This window comes from Aotus nancymaae, unplaced genomic scaffold, assembly GCF_030222135.1.
Source record: "Aotus nancymaae isolate 86718 unplaced genomic scaffold, 86718_ANA_hifiasm-v0.15.2.pri h1tg000036l, whole genome shotgun sequence".
In the NCBI taxonomy this organism is placed as follows: domain Eukaryota; kingdom Metazoa; phylum Chordata; class Mammalia; order Primates; family Aotidae; genus Aotus; species Aotus nancymaae.
This window is the reverse complement of record NW_026988450.1, coordinates 46517754-46533248: the sequence shown is the minus strand read 5'-3', so window position 1 is coordinate 46533248 and position 15495 is coordinate 46517754. Positions and strand designations below refer to the sequence as shown.

General features: G+C 42.0%; 1 protein-coding gene across 1 annotated transcript in view; it reads right to left on the bottom strand.

Moving 5' to 3' along the window:
* Window positions 1–13013: 13013 nt before the first annotated feature.
* The window catches only part of LOC105727816 (lysosomal-associated transmembrane protein 4B), a 60343-nt gene continuing 57861 nt past the window's right edge, over window positions 13014–15495 (bottom strand). Inside the window, exon 7 of the mRNA XM_064384433.1 lies at window positions 13014–14225. Within this exon, the coding sequence (XP_064240503.1) occupies window positions 14148–14225 (78 nt within the window). The 3' untranslated portion in view covers window positions 13014–14147. The remainder of the gene's footprint in view (window positions 14226–15495) is intronic.

The following is a 15495-nucleotide window of genomic DNA, read 5'->3' as shown; positions in this document are numbered from 1 at the left end:
TAAAATATTGATGGTGCTAAAAAGAACCTGAGGGAATCACAGAGGGGTCACATTTCTCAATAGCCCTGTGGATCTTATAAAATTGCTTAGCCATATCTCTTAGAGTAATAAAACACAAATCAACCTCGTAAACTCCAATTATGAAAGATGCTAAGTCTTTCAAACAATAAAATAATTGTCTTTGATTTTAAGATGTTGCCACTTTCACCTGTTAGAAGCTATAGGCAGGTACATTTAAAAAATACTTAGATTTGGAAATAAACACCTAAAAACATCCAAACTCAGAACTGCACACTGTAACACATAGGCTTAAATATATCGTTGTTGTTTTGAAGCTTATAAGCTTCTGATAAAATGGATAGGCTTAAGATCATCTTTTGGAGAACGTAGTATCTTGAAATAAATTTAAAATGCATTACTTGGTGATTTTAAATAGCTGAGTTGAGAATAAATCATTGTCACATTTAGTTTCTGGTAATGGATGTTTTAAAAGTATTTTTGGCCGGGCGCGGTGGTTCAAGCCTGTAATCCCAGCACTTTGGGAGGCCGCGGCGGGTGGATCACGAGGTCAAGAGATCGAGACCATCCTGGTCAACATGGTGAAACCCCGTCTCTACTAAAAATACAAAAAATTAGCTGGGCATAGTGGCGCGTGCCTGTAATCCCAGCTACTCAGGAGGCTGAGGCAGGAGAATTGCCAGAACCCAGGAGGCGGAGGTTGCAGTGAGCCAAGATTGCGCCATTGCACTCCGTCTCAAAAAAAAAAAAAAAAAAAAGTATTTTTATTTCTTTAGAAAGTTCAAAGCCCACTAGTTTTGGGTAATTAAGTATCCGGTAATACCAACTCTTTCAATATTTTGGTCTGATCTGAGAGAGAAGCAAACACACGCTGGAATGTGTCATCAATGTTTCCTTTGTTTATGTATCCAAACTTAGCAAAAGAAAGTAGTTGGATTTACTGGGATAAATAAAGGGTTTAAAGGAAGTTTTTTTTTTTTTCTGATTGATGTTAATATTGCTACCGTTATCGTGGTTTTACTACTACATTTTCGCAAATGTTTCCTGTGCAGTGCTTCCTCTAGGGCCAAGGGAAAGTCCTCCTGAGGACAAGTATGTCCTCACCCTGATTTGTGCATATTCCCTCTAAAATCCAAAATAAGAGCCCAGAATTTTAAGGGATCTTAGCGTAAAGACAAGGACTCCCAGCAAAACCCAAACACCTGATAAGTTTATAAATAAGTAAAAAGTTAAAGTAGCACATAAATCATTGGATCTCGAATCTAGGCTCATATCAGAATCACCTCTATAGTTTTTAAAACACAGCTACTCACATTCTTAGGTACTGTGATTCAGTTCTGGGTAAGGGACTAGAAATCTGTATTTTTTTATACCTTCATAGATTGCAGTCAGGAATGAGAACCTCTGTCTTATATAGAATAGACAAGTTCTAACAGCCACAGCCAGAATAGGGAAGTTATCTTCATTTTATATTCGAATGTATGTTTTTATTTTTTAAAAAACATGTGGATGTATTATTATCATAGGCCGGGCACTGTGGCTCATGCCTGTAATCTCAACCCTTTGTTAGGCCAAGGCAAGAGGATCGCTTGAGCCTAGGAGTTCAAGATCAGCCTGGGCAACATTTCTTCAAAAAAATTTAAAACATTAGCCAGGTATAGTGGTGCCCACCTGTAATCTCAGCTACTTGAGAGGCTGAGATGGGAGGATCCCTCTAGCCTGGGAGGTCAAGGCTGCAGTGAGCCGTGATTGTGCCACTGTACTCCAGCCTGGGTGACAGAGACCCTGTCTCAAAAAAAGGAAAAATTATCATAAAAACAGTTTAATTTGCAATTGACATGAATATATGATTTCAAAGTGTGTATATACATAGATCATGTGTACCACATTTTTTCTCCTTTCACAGACTCCCAAGTTATACAGTAAACTCAATTACCCATCAACCATTTTGGTCTTTGGGACTTTTTTCAAATAAATATGTTAATGTTATGATATATATATTTTTTTGTCTTTTTGTTTTTTTCCTTTTTGTGGAGAACGGGGTCTCGCCATATTGCCCAGGCAGGTCTCGAACTCCTGGGCTCAAGCTATCCTCCCGCCTCTGCCTCCCTAAGAGCTGGGATTACAGGCGTGAGCCACAGCACCCGGCCAATGTCATGGTATTTTAATGAGAGGCAGAGCATACTAAACTGTAAGTTTCTAAGGACAAAGGGTTGGTGCTCTAATTTCCCAATTCCAGTTGTTCCTACTGAGGGCCTGGCAGTTGCCCAGTGGAGGTCAGTCTGTTGCCTATGAAAAGTCAAATGAGCCTCCTGGTTTTGTAGGTGTTTTTTTGTTTTGCCTTTTTTTTTTTTTAAAGACGGAGTCTCGCTCTGTCACCCAAGCTAGAGTGCAGTGGCATGATCTTGGCTCACAGCAACCTCTGCCTCCCGGGTTGAAGTGACTCTCCCAACTCAGCCTCCTGAGTAGCTGGGACTACAGGCATGTGCCACCACACCTGGCTAACTTTTGTATTTTTAGTAGAGAGAGGGTCTCAACATATTGGCCAGGCTGGTCTCGAACTCCTGACCCACCTCAGCCTCCCAAAATGCTGGGATTACAGGTGTGAGCCACTGCGCCCAGCCACCTCCTGGTTTTTATTTCTGGCTTTCCTCCTGAAAGTCTAGAGCCCATTCATTCAGGGCCTCAGTTTTTTTTTTTTTTTTTCTGGCAAACCAACATGAGTTTTGGAAGGAAAACTTTGAGACTAGTTCCCCTAAATGAAATTTGCTAGAAAAAGAAAAAAACTTTGTTAAGCATAAGGAGAATCAATTCTAGATAACATCAGAGTAAAGTAAGTTATGATGAATCTACAAGAAAGTAGAAGGGACTGGGTATGGTGGCTCATGCCTGTAATCCCAGCACTTTGGGAAGCTGAGGCAAGCGGATCACGAGGTCAGGAGATCAAGACCATCCTAACACGATGAAACCCTGCCTCTACTAAAAATACAAAAACAGCTGGGCGTGGTGGCGTGCACCTGTGATCCCAGCTGTTTGGGAGGCTGAGGCAGGAGAATTGCTTGAACCCGGGAGGCAGAGATTGCAGTGAGCCAAGATTGCGCCACTGCACTCCAGCCTGTCAACAGAGCGAGACTCTGTCTCAAAATAATAATAATAATAATAATAATAATAATAATAATAAAGTAGAAAAAAATCCAATACAGTTTTACAAAATCAGAGATCATTTGTTTTCACCGGGCATGAAAGGTATTTAATTATTATGCAAAGAGCTGGTGAATGTCTTCACAATTGCAATATGATATAAACGTAAGTAACAAGATAGTGCAAAAGCTTAGAGGATTTTTAAGCCAACATTTTAAAGAAATATTTAATTGTTCAGGCATATTTTGATCCATATTTATACAAACAAGATTCATGAACTCATTTGTACGAAGGTCACACTAAAATGACATTTACTTTTGCTTTTGAAATGGGGATCTCTCCTTCTTTAGGCAACATGTCTTCATTCCCAGCAACATTATTTTTTTCAAATCCATTCTCTTGGTTTAATTTTTTTAAGTGCCTTTTGCAACTAGCTTTCAAATAAATCATTTAGCCCTCTGAAACTGTTTTAAACATGAATCTAGCCAAAGCTGATGTAAGTGAACCCAGAGGAATTGACAACCCAAAATCAAAGTATTTTTTCTTAAATGGGGCTATGAAAAAATGAGGAAAAAACTGATGAAAGAAGAACTTCAATTTTCAGCTGCCAAAGAGAAGAAATGAGTGCAAGACAAAGTGGAACAAGACTACACTTCCTAGACTTTTCCTTTTCTATCTAGAAGCAATAATTAGCACATTCAGTGCCCACTGTAAATGGACATGTTGCTAGCTTGTAAAAGCTAATTGTTACATAGCAGAGTACAAGGGTACTTTGTCAAAAACAGAAATACTGCAACAGGCTACGGTAAATGTTTACCAGTACTTAGTTAACATATAAGATGTAATTAAAGAAACAAAAGTAGTTAACAGCAGGCATAAATTTTACAAGGAAGTTTCATTTTGTGGCAAAATGGCCAAGGATAGAGAAAAATTAACTGCAATTTTTCTGAGGTTCACAAAGCAAAAATGAAAATGTTTGTACTCTGACTCTTACCCCAAATAAATGTAGAAATGGGAACAGCTTTTGGCCAAAATGGCCAGATTAAATACCATTCATGCCTAATCTGAGTGAGATCCCACCCGGGTTTATAAAAATGTGCCCAGAGGATAAACATGAAGTCTTCCAAGTCTGTCTTACCACAGCTGATGGTAAAACACAAGGAAGACAGTAGGAAACGCAACAGGGACAAGAAGAAACAGGGCAGGGCTGCTTCAAGGAAGCAAGTGTGGGCAAAGCAATCAGCTGAGATCTGTCCGCAAGAATTGTTTATATCTAAATTAAATCAGAGACTCCAGCCAAGGAAATATCCCCAGGGACTATGAGTCAGGATTCTTGCTAATGCTTTAGCCTGTAATGAACTGTTAAAGAACGTTGGTATAGGAAGAGAATCAGCCTTATATTCCTACCTACAGACTCCAGATTCCTAGTCCCAGAGTGGGAAGGGACCTTAGCATTCACAATCTTACTATTTTAGCATTGAGAAAACTGAAACCCAGGAAGTTTTTTCTAAACTTCATCTCCTCTCAGTGCCTCAGTCTAGGTACCTCCCAAGTGCCCTCTGCTTTCTACTGCTTGGACACAGTGCTGGAGCCCTCTTAGAATCTGTTTTTGGTCACCATAATCCTTAGAATAAAAGCTTCCCAACAAGCTACCTGCATCCTTTTACACATGTGCACACACACACATCATACACACATTTACACAAACACATCATACACACACACACACAAACACACACAGGACAAAAGCAAGAACATATCTCTCACAGAAATAGAATGGCAAGCAGTTAGTATTCATGATACATTGACAGTGGGATGATGTGGAATTATTGTAAAAGGACAAGTTCAGTGATTGCTACTACCTAGAAATGTGAAAATGAAGTAAGACAAAGAAGAAATAGGCAGACAAAAAAATTATATGTATTCATAGCGAAGAAACCTTCAAACACGATCTCAGCCAGATGATCAAAAGCCAGCGTCAACAGTGGTAACTCCTGGTGGCAGTGTGTATCCTTGGTACAATGTGATAAAAATGGCACTTGACTCCATGATCTTCCTTTCAAAACAAATCATCCCAGTCTTGTTGCGAGAAAACGTTAGATAAATTCCAATTGAGGAGTATTCTATAAACTACTTGACCAGAACTCCTCAAAACTGCCATCAAAACTGAGGAAAGCCTGAGAAACTGTCTCAACCAAGAGAAAGCTAAAGAGACTAACCAATTATCAGGTTAGCCCTCAGAGTAACAGATTTTATATTCATATCTCTGATAGTGGCACTGAAGAGTCAGAAAAAGGTCTTGAACTGCCAATGCTACCCCTCCCCACTCCACAGCAGCAGCATGGTGCAGAGAGCATTTCTTTGTGCAGGGAGAACAAGAACACAGTAAATCCGAGGCATTGAACAGGTATTGCCCTGTTATAGAAGAAGGGAAAATTGGAGCAAACTCAGCTGCCCACCCACGAAGGGAATATTTAAACAATCCCTAACCAGAGGGGAATCGCTGATTCCAGCAGTTCAAACTTGAATTCCCACAGACCTCACCACCAAGGACTAAAGTGCTCTGGTCTCTAAGTAAACTGAAAAGGCAGTCTTGGCCATGAGGACTGCAACTCTTAGGCAAGTCCTAGTGCTGAACTGCGTCGAGAGAGAGGACCTGGAGTGTGGGGGGCACACGATGTACTGAGACACCAGCTGGGGTGGCTAAGGGAGTGCTGATATCACCCCTCCCAGACCCCAGGCTGCACAGCTTGTGGTTCCAAAAGATTCTCCTTCCTTCTGCTCGCAAAGAGGAGAAACAGGAGTGGGGAGGACACTGTCTTACATCTTGGATATCAGCTCATCAACAGCAGGGTACAGGACTGGTCAGTGTTGTAAGGCCCTCATTCCAGACCCTAGTTCTGGGATAACATTTCTAGACACACCCTGGCCCAGAAGAGAACCTGCTGCCTTGAAGGGAAGGTCCCAGTCTTGGCAGCATTTATCATCTGCTAACTGAAGAGACCTTGGGTCCTGAATAACAAACAAGCGTGATACCCAAGTAGAGTGCCTTGAGTGAGCCTCTGAGACTTGCTGGTTTCAGGTGGGACTCAGCACATGATCAGCTTTGGTGGCTACAGGGTGAAACTCCTTCTGCCTGAGAAAAGCAGAGAGAAAAGTAAAGGGGACTTTATTTTGCACATTAGGTACCAGCACAGCCACACTGGGGGAGAGCACCGAGGAGGCTCTTGGAGCCCTTGATTCCAGGACTCGACTTGGATGGCATCTCTGCACCTGCCTTGGGCCAGAAGGAAGCCCACTGCCCTGAAGGGTGAGTCCCAGGCCAGGCAATATTCACGACAAGCTAACATCAGAGCCCTTAGGCCTTAAGGGACTATCAGTCGTAGTCTGGCAGTGCTACTCCTCATGGCCTGTGGTGGTGTACTTGGGATGAAGCCCCTTTGCCTTTAAAAAGAAGAGGGAAGAGTAGGAAGGAATGTGTGTTGTAGTTTGAGTGCAGCTTAGCTGCAGTATGATAGAATACTAGCTAGACTCCTAAGGTTTTTGATTCTAGTCCCCGACTCCTTGTTGGTACCTCTGGACCCACCCAGGCTCTGGGGGAACCCACTGCTCTGATGGGAAGGACATAGGCCTGGCTGGCTTTACCACCTGCTGATTATAGAGCCACTAGACCTCGAGCAAACACAGGCAGCTGCTAGGGAGAGGTTACAGTAGGCTCTGGGCAAGACCCAGTGCTGTGCTGGCACTAGGTCTGACCACTTCAGGGTTAAGACCAGTGGTGGTGGCAACAAGAGTTCAAATTAGGTCAGCCTACACCCAGGAAGAAACGAGGGTAGCTTAAAGGTTAAAACCAAGATGGAGATGGTTAGGTTAGATCTCTTTCATTCTCAGTCATAATCTTGCAAAGGTGGTTTCACTGTTAGGAGCTGAAAGGAGTCAATCCAAAATTCATATGCTGAAGTCCTGACTCCCCAGTGCCTCGGAATGTAATTGTATTTGCAGATCGATTAAGTTTAAATGAAGTCATTAGAGGAAGCCCTAATCCAATATGACTGGTGTCCTTTTAAAAGGAAGAGACTAGAACACAGATGTGTACAGAGGAAAGACCACGTGAAGATACAAGGTTAGAAGGCAGCCACCTGCAAGCCAAGGAGAGAGACCTCAAAAGAAACCAGCCCTGCCAATATCTTCATCCTGGCCTTCCAGCCTCCAGAACTTGAGGAAACAATTTCTGTTGTGTAAGCCACTTAGACTGATAACCTGAGCAGAATAATACATCTGCTATGGAGAAGCTCCTAGGGAGCCTGGCACCAATTCTTCCTACTCTCTCTCTCCTTGTCAACCCTGCTTCTCAGATTGGAATTAAAGCACAAACTGAGACATGTGACAATTCATTTGTATAAATAAACTTTTTGTATAAACTTAATTGAATAAACAAAATTTATTTTTATAAATAGATTTCTTTATAGAAATATAAACAGGTAGATAATGTGACTCCCTTAGTGTGAAATTTAGAAAACACTCTAGTAGGGAGTTTACCAAAGTAGGTTTCTCTACAAAAATTAATTCTCTGGTAAAATACATTTGGAAAATAGTGTATACCATAAGTTCTCTTAGAAGCTCACAATGTACATTAACATATTAAAGGTTTTAAGAAGTATTGCAATAAAAAAAATGTGTTTCAACATTATTTAACCCAGCATTTGAGAAAATATTTGACCGCGAAACTCTTTCTTTCAGGAAGGTTTCTAGTGATAATTCACTATGAGAAACATTCTGATCTAAACTGCCTCCCACTTACCAATCATCGTGTCAATGTTTTATTTCCTCAGAAGTCAGTTAATGTCATCCTTTTTTATTCTGGGGTGACATTTATTGGCTGCCTTCCCAGATTCTGAAACTTCTTAGGCTTTTATTCACAAACTATAGAAAAATACAATTCTCTTAGTAAGGAAAGGAGAAAGGAAAAACAGAAGTTAATATCATTATCTTATCTTATCATCAAAACAGAAGTTAGAGTCATTATCTTGTCACATCATTTAACTATAAAAGTTTCAACAGAAGCCAAGGAAACATAAGAAGCTCCCACTCGATGAAATATACTTTTGGAAAGACCGTATTTTTTGAGGCTCTCTTAAACATTTGATTGTAGCTGATATTTTTAAGAGCCCAGGTAAATAACTAGAGGCCAGGTAAAAAAGGGAGGTGTGCCTTTCCTCCCTAGAATAAGGGGTAAGCCGACACTCTAGAAAGACAGGTTAATGAGAGAGATGCAAAACTAATTTATTTAATCGAAGTTTTATGTGACACAGGAACCTTGAGATATACAAAGACCCAGGGAAAACTGCATTTTTAAGCTTAGATTCAATGAAGAATGGATAGCCGTGTAGAAATGCGATTGGACAGAAGGTTATGATCTAATAAGACTGAGGGGAAACCCCACAAGGCCTGTGTGTTCAGATTCTTCTTGGCCTCTCTGAGTAGCATTTCTTTCCTCCTGGGTATTGGACAGGATCCATCTGGAATGAGAATCTTAAAGGGAGAAGGAGGAGAGTGACCTTTCTAGGTTTTATGGCTTGTTTCTGGGGAGAGGAATTCTAGTTTCTATGATCAGCCCTTGGGAAGGGGAACTCTAAATTCTTTTTTTTTTTTTTTCAAGACAGAGTCTTGCTCTGTCGCCCAGGCTGGAGTACAATGGCAAGATCTTGGCTCACTGCAACCTCTGCCCTCCGGGTTCAAGTGATTCTTTTGCCTCAGACTCCTGAGCAGCTGGGACTACAGGCGCCTGCCACCACGTCCAGCTAATTTTTTGTGTTTTTAGTAGAGACAGGGTTTCACCATGTTGGCCAGGCTGGTCTCGAACTCCTGACTTCATGATCCACCCACCTTGGCCTCCCAAAGTGCTGGGATTACAGACTTGAGCCACTGCACCTGGCTGAGAAACTCTGGATTCTATGACTCAATTCAGGAAAGAATGAGGCATGGGAGACAGGAGGGCAGGAGAAGGTCAGAGAAACCTTCCGTCTGAGTCTTTCCAATCTCCTTCAGTTCAAAGTACTCAGCATGCCAAGGTGCCATGCTTTGGAGCACTGTGTTCTGAACTCTGATACAATCTATTTATTACTTATATGACTGCTGAAGGAGACTTTTTGGAAACTAAAATTTATTCTATATCTAGCCATCTACAATTTGGCTTTTATCTTAATTTTAAGAGATAAGACAGCTCAATGAGTTAAAAGCTATTGTTATTTATACTTGATTTTTGTCTTGCTCCTTGGCCAAGAGATCAACAGAACAATTATTATTCTGTCTTTTTTTCATCTTCATGTCTCTTAAGGTCCTGATTGTCATTTTAGATTCTACACTATGGGAGACTACGGCTTTTGAAAAGTCAGCCAACCAGCTTGAGAGTGAATATAATCACCCATTTTCTAAAATGAGTAAGCAAGGATGTAACATACAAACCTGCCAGATTCCTCTGTGTAATTGCAAATAAAACTAGAGAAGCTGCCCAGAATTTTACAATTGAAAAATAAAATGATGACTATCCTATTTTTCTATTAACAGAAAAGGAGACTTGGGACCAGCCTCTAGGGAGTCTGTGTGGTACCAAGAAAGAGCTCCTGCAGTCATGGAGAGCTGGTTCGCAACTCAGGTGAGGCAGTGTATCAGCTGTGTGACCCTAGCAATTCCTTCAACCCCTCTGCAACTGTCTCTCCTCCTGCAAAATGTAACTGCTGCTGTGCCCTCCTTACGAGATGTTGAAAAGAGTTAAGTAATATCATAGGCATGGGCAAGAACTTCATGGCTAAAACACAAAAAGCAATGGCAACAAAAGCCAAAATAGACAAATGGGATCTAATTAAACTTAAGAGCTTCTGGACAGCAAAAGAAACTATCATTAGAGTGAACCAGCAATCAACAGAATGGGAAATTTTTTGCAATCTGCCCATCTGACAAAGGGCTAATATCCAGAATCTACAAAGAACTAAAACAGATTTACAAGAAAAAAACAAACAAACCCATCCAAAAGTGGGTGAAGGATATGAACAGACACTTGAAAAGAAGACATAGGCTGGGCGTGGTGGCTCATGCCTGTAATCCCAGCACTTTGGGAGGCCGAGGCGGGCAGATCACAAAGTCAGAAGTTCGAGGCCAGCCTGAACAACATGGTGAAACCCCGCCTCTCCTAAAAATACAAAAATTAAAGAAAGAAAAAATAAATTAAAAAAAGATAACAAAAGAAGACATATATGAGGCCAACAAACATAGGAAAAAATGCTCATCATCACTGGTCATTAGAGAAATGCAAATCAAAACCACACTGAGATACCATCTCACGCCAGTTAGAATGGAGATCATTAAAAAATCTGGAGACAACAGATACTGGAGAGGATGTGAAGAAATAGGAACACTTTTACACTGTTGGTTGGAGTGTAAATCAGCTCAACCATTGTGGAAGACAGTGTGGCGATTCCTTAAGGACTTAGAAATAGAAATTCCATTTGACCCAGCAATCCCATTACTAGGTATATATCCAAAGGATTATAAATCGTTCTATCATAAAGACACATGCACACGTATGTTCATTGCGGCACTGTTTACAATAGCAAACACCTGGAACCAACCCAAATGCCCATCAATGACAGACTGGACAAGGAAAATGTGGCACATATATACCATGGAATACTATGCAGCCATAAAAAATGATAAGTTTGTGTCCTTTCTAGGGACATGGATGAATCTGGAAACCATCATTCTCAGCAAACTGACAGAAGAACAGAAAATCAAACACCACATGTTCTCACTCATAGGCGGGTGTTGAACAATGAGAACACATGGACGCAGGGAGGGAAGCGTCACACACTGAGGTCTGTTAGGGGGGACTAGGGTAGGGACAGTAGTGGGTAGGGAATTGCAGAGGGATAAAATGGGGAGAAATGGCAGATATAGGTGATGAGGATGGGAGGCAGCAAACCACATTGCCATGTATGTACCTATGCAACAATCACACATGTTCTGCACATGTACCCCAAAACCTAAACTGCAATAATAAAATGGACATCACACAAAGCCCACCACACCAGGTGCAAGGGGGGGTCCCTGCCACATGTGACAACATGGTCCTTTATGCTGTCACTGGTCACAGACAGCAGACCCATTGTTCCTTGTCTTCTCAGAGCCAGGACTTTCCTTAGGCACAGGTGAAGCCTCATCTGCCCCTGAGTAGGCCTAGCTTGGACATCCGCATCTAGGAGCCCAGGAATTGGAACGTCTCACTTGGATAGCAGGGGCTAAGACACCGCAGCCCAGACCTGTGACTAGCAAGTAGCAGCCAGGATGACGCCACACTCAGCCTTTCCTGAGAGAAACGCGGCTCCAACCCTCATTGCTGGTGAACTATGAGCAACCCACGCTGACTCTCACAGTGCCTTACAAAACTAACTTTGCTCTATCGAAGCAATATACCTGCTACGTGTTGACATACATCAAGGGACATAGAATTTTTATTCCCTGGGTCAAGAGGTTTCTGTCTTAATAAAAGCTGTGTTCACACTATTGATGACTTTAAAAAAAAAAATAAACTACTGCTGCTGCTCCTGGTTTGCTGAAAATCTGATACCTTTTTCTTTTTTTTGAGATGGCGTCTCACTCTGTTGCCAGGCTGGAGTACAGTGGCACTCGAACACTGCACGCAGCTCACTGCAACCTCCACCTCCCGGGTTTAAGTGATTCCCCTGCCTCAGCTTCCCAACTAGTTGAGATTACAGGTATGTATCACCAAGCCCAGATAATTTTTGCATTTTTAGTAGAAACGGAGTTTTGCCATGTTGGTCAGCCGGACTGGTCTTGAACACCTGACCTCAGGTGATACACCCTCCTCAGCCTCCCAAAGTGTTGGGATTACAGGCATGAGCCACTGAGGCTTGCCTGACTATGCACCATTTTTCATACTGCAAAAATGATTAGGCAAAGAGCTATAAAATCATAGTGAACAACATACAATTAACTGTGATTTCCTATGTGCCTTCCCCAGGGATCATGAACTACCTGATAGGCCTTTCCCATTCTTTGTTTTGAGACGAGGTCTCAGTCTGTCACCCAGGCTGGAGTGCAAGTAACATAAACATGGCCACAGTTCACTGCAGCCTCAACGTCCTGGACTCAAGTTATCCTCCCATCTGAGCCTCCTGAGTAGCTGAGACTACAGGAACATGCCATCGGGCCCAGTTAATTTTTACACTTTGCATAGAGATGAAGTCTCACTACATTGGCCAGGCTGGTCTCTAATTCCTGGGCTTAAGTGATCTTCCTGCCTTGTTCTTCCAAGATGTTGAGATTATGGGCATGAGTCACTGCCCCAGCAACCTCTCCATTCCCAATAACTCATGTGTTTAACTTTGTGTCAATTTTCTAGACATAAAGCTTCAAGGAACAGAATTACTTAGGTTGAGTTTATAAAGAATGCCGATAAGACACACCAAACCAAACCAAACAAAACAAAAAACACAAAAAAAACTTAGGCTGATTCCTTGGGATAAAAATCCCCCTTACTTCTCTTATTTAATCTCCCTTGGAATGTAGCAAAATCTTAACTGCTTATTAAAAGTGCATGTGGACATAAAGCAATCATATGCAAAACAGCTGAACACATGGTTAGGAATGTTGGAAGCTCAAGTCTGTTTGTCCTCCATTCCTCTTGACCTAAGATGCTGATTTTATCAGCACTGGGATATTAAAAACACTGTGTGTAAATCAAACCATAAAGCCTACTCCTTAGGCTGAACTGTGTGCATCTGCCTGGCCACATGTGGGGGGAAAGGTCCTCAGACACAATCAGCAGAGTCACAAGGTCATCTTCGATGTGAGCGAATCTCTTTTTAATTGCAAAAGACTTCATTTATAGCACATTCAATAATGAACCAACAGGAGAGTTGCTGACTTTGGAACATACGAATATATAAAAATCCCTTGCAGTTCAGGTAGTCAAGACAATAAGCGCATACAAGGAAAGCAACCTTCATTTTTCTGAAAACGTTGACATTTTAAAAGGTCACTAGGTAGACTTGGAAGTTTAAAGCGGTAGGATGTACCTTGGAGGGAAAGGAGGAGGAAATCCCTTTTCCATGTTGTCAGGCAAATGTATATCAAATATATCCCAATTCTGCTTGGTAAAGTCAGCTGGATGACCTCCTTGAACCAGGCTAGGGCAGAACACTTAGTGAAAGCGGCCCCTGGGTCGGGATGTGAATCCAGGAGAGGAGCACCAGACCCCATGCAGCACCAAACACACCCATCCCACCCTCTAACACAGACGAGGCACATCGCCCCATGTCCCTGGACCCGGATGCACGAGACAGTCATCAGATGGTTACTGCTCCCACGGACTAGCGCTTTCTAATGGTCTTGATTTAGGCCATGGAGAAAAATCCCCTACCACCAACTGCAAACTGTCATTGAATTTAAGTCATAAGGGATACTATGGGGCAAATTCTTGTAATACATATATAAGGACTTCTATTTACCTAATTAGAACAATGATTACACAACTGACATTCCTGTTTTCATAAGGTTTGTTCTCTACACTGGAATGGCTTAAGAAAAAGTTGTCTACTTTTGCATTTATTTTACACTTTCAAAATAGAGGGAGTAGAGAGAAAAAGTGTGACTAACTGCCTAACGTTGGAGCCCAGCAGTTACAAAAGCGAAAATCTCTGACTCTGGGTCCATCAGATTTGGGGGAAGTTTCAGTGCCTGGGGAAGGTTAGTGAAGCCCATTACACCCCGAATCCTACAGAAATAATTCTACAGCTCATCTATCACAGTGTTCTAGTAAAGCATATGTTGAAAAGTACAGGTTTCAACCTAACATCTAAATTTTTAAAAGTAGCATTTCAGCAACAAACAAGCTCAGAGAGCTCATTGCAAAAGTGAAATAACAACTACTGCTCAGATGTCAAAAGTCAAGCTGCTGCCCTCAGCTCCGCTTAGGCAGACACATAAGGTGGCGGCGGCTCCTTGGCAGCACCATTCACAGTGGCATCATCATACGGGGGTAGCAGCACCTGTGAAGAAAGAGGGACGGTAAGTTAGGGTTTAAAGAGCACGCACGTGCCCCGAGGTTTAGCTGTCACTGAACTTTTATGCAACTAAACACGTTCCACAACTTGTACCAAGTTCAGTTTTCTAGTAAGTGGATACACTTCATTAAAAGACTTTCTGAAACCTGCAAGAAATAAATGGAGAGAGACTCTCAAGCCTGAGTTTTTCTAACCTTGTCCATGCGTACCTGGATGGCCAGAGGGCTTTGACTCTAGGAATAAAGAAATGGTCATGGCTTTGAAGAGGAAAAAGGACCCCTAGGTGAGTGTGTCAGTGTGCACACACAAATACGACAGGCACTTGACTGACCACCAGCAAACACTCATGGTGAGAGCTGCAAAGTGTAGTGAAAACACCGAGCTTTTGGTATCAGCCTGGACTCAAAGCCTGGGTCAGTCATACGTTATCAGCGTAGCCTTGGGTAAGTTACTTAACATCAGTTTCCGTGACTATGAAATAGGGATACTTGAGTTAGCGATCTATACACTGGCTGATTTGGGCTTTCTTGGAGTAGAAAATGGAATATAGAATAGAATATCAACTCAATATAATCACCCTTCATTCGGTAAACTAACATTTATTATGCATCTAGTACAAAACAATCATGTGGGTACAAGATAATTAAGATAAAAGACAGTCCCTGACCTTTAGGAGTTCAGAGATGAGAAGACAAAATAAAACCTCACCTACCTCAAGTGATTGGTGGAAAGGGAAAGACTAGTCACAAACAAAACCACACTTGGTTAGATTTTCTATTAGGGATATCACTTATGCTCAAAGTGGTATTCATCAATTTCATGAATTTTCATTTATCTGTCCCTTTGGCTCCTACAAGAACAACACCAAAATTTTACGTTTCTGTTTCAAGTTTCTGTCACATTGCACTCTCGCAAACACACACACACACCCCTCCTCTCTAGCTCTACACACTTCATTACTGCTCTCCTCCCAGAGTCTTGGAGCTCCTGTGGGGCTGAAGCTGGGTCTCACTTCCCTGATGGTGGTCTAGTGCCTGACAGCAGGAACTCAGATGTTTGCAGAGTGACAGAAGTGCCATTTAGGCTGGCCCCTGAAAAGCCTGTATGGTTCCTTCAGCCAACTAGGCAGAGTGCATCTGTATTAGCTGGGGTCCAATCAGAACACAGAAGCCACACAGTGATGTGAATGAAGTTTAATGAAGAATTATTAACAGGGGATTGAGGAACAGGGAACTGACTAACGGGGGGAAGAGAG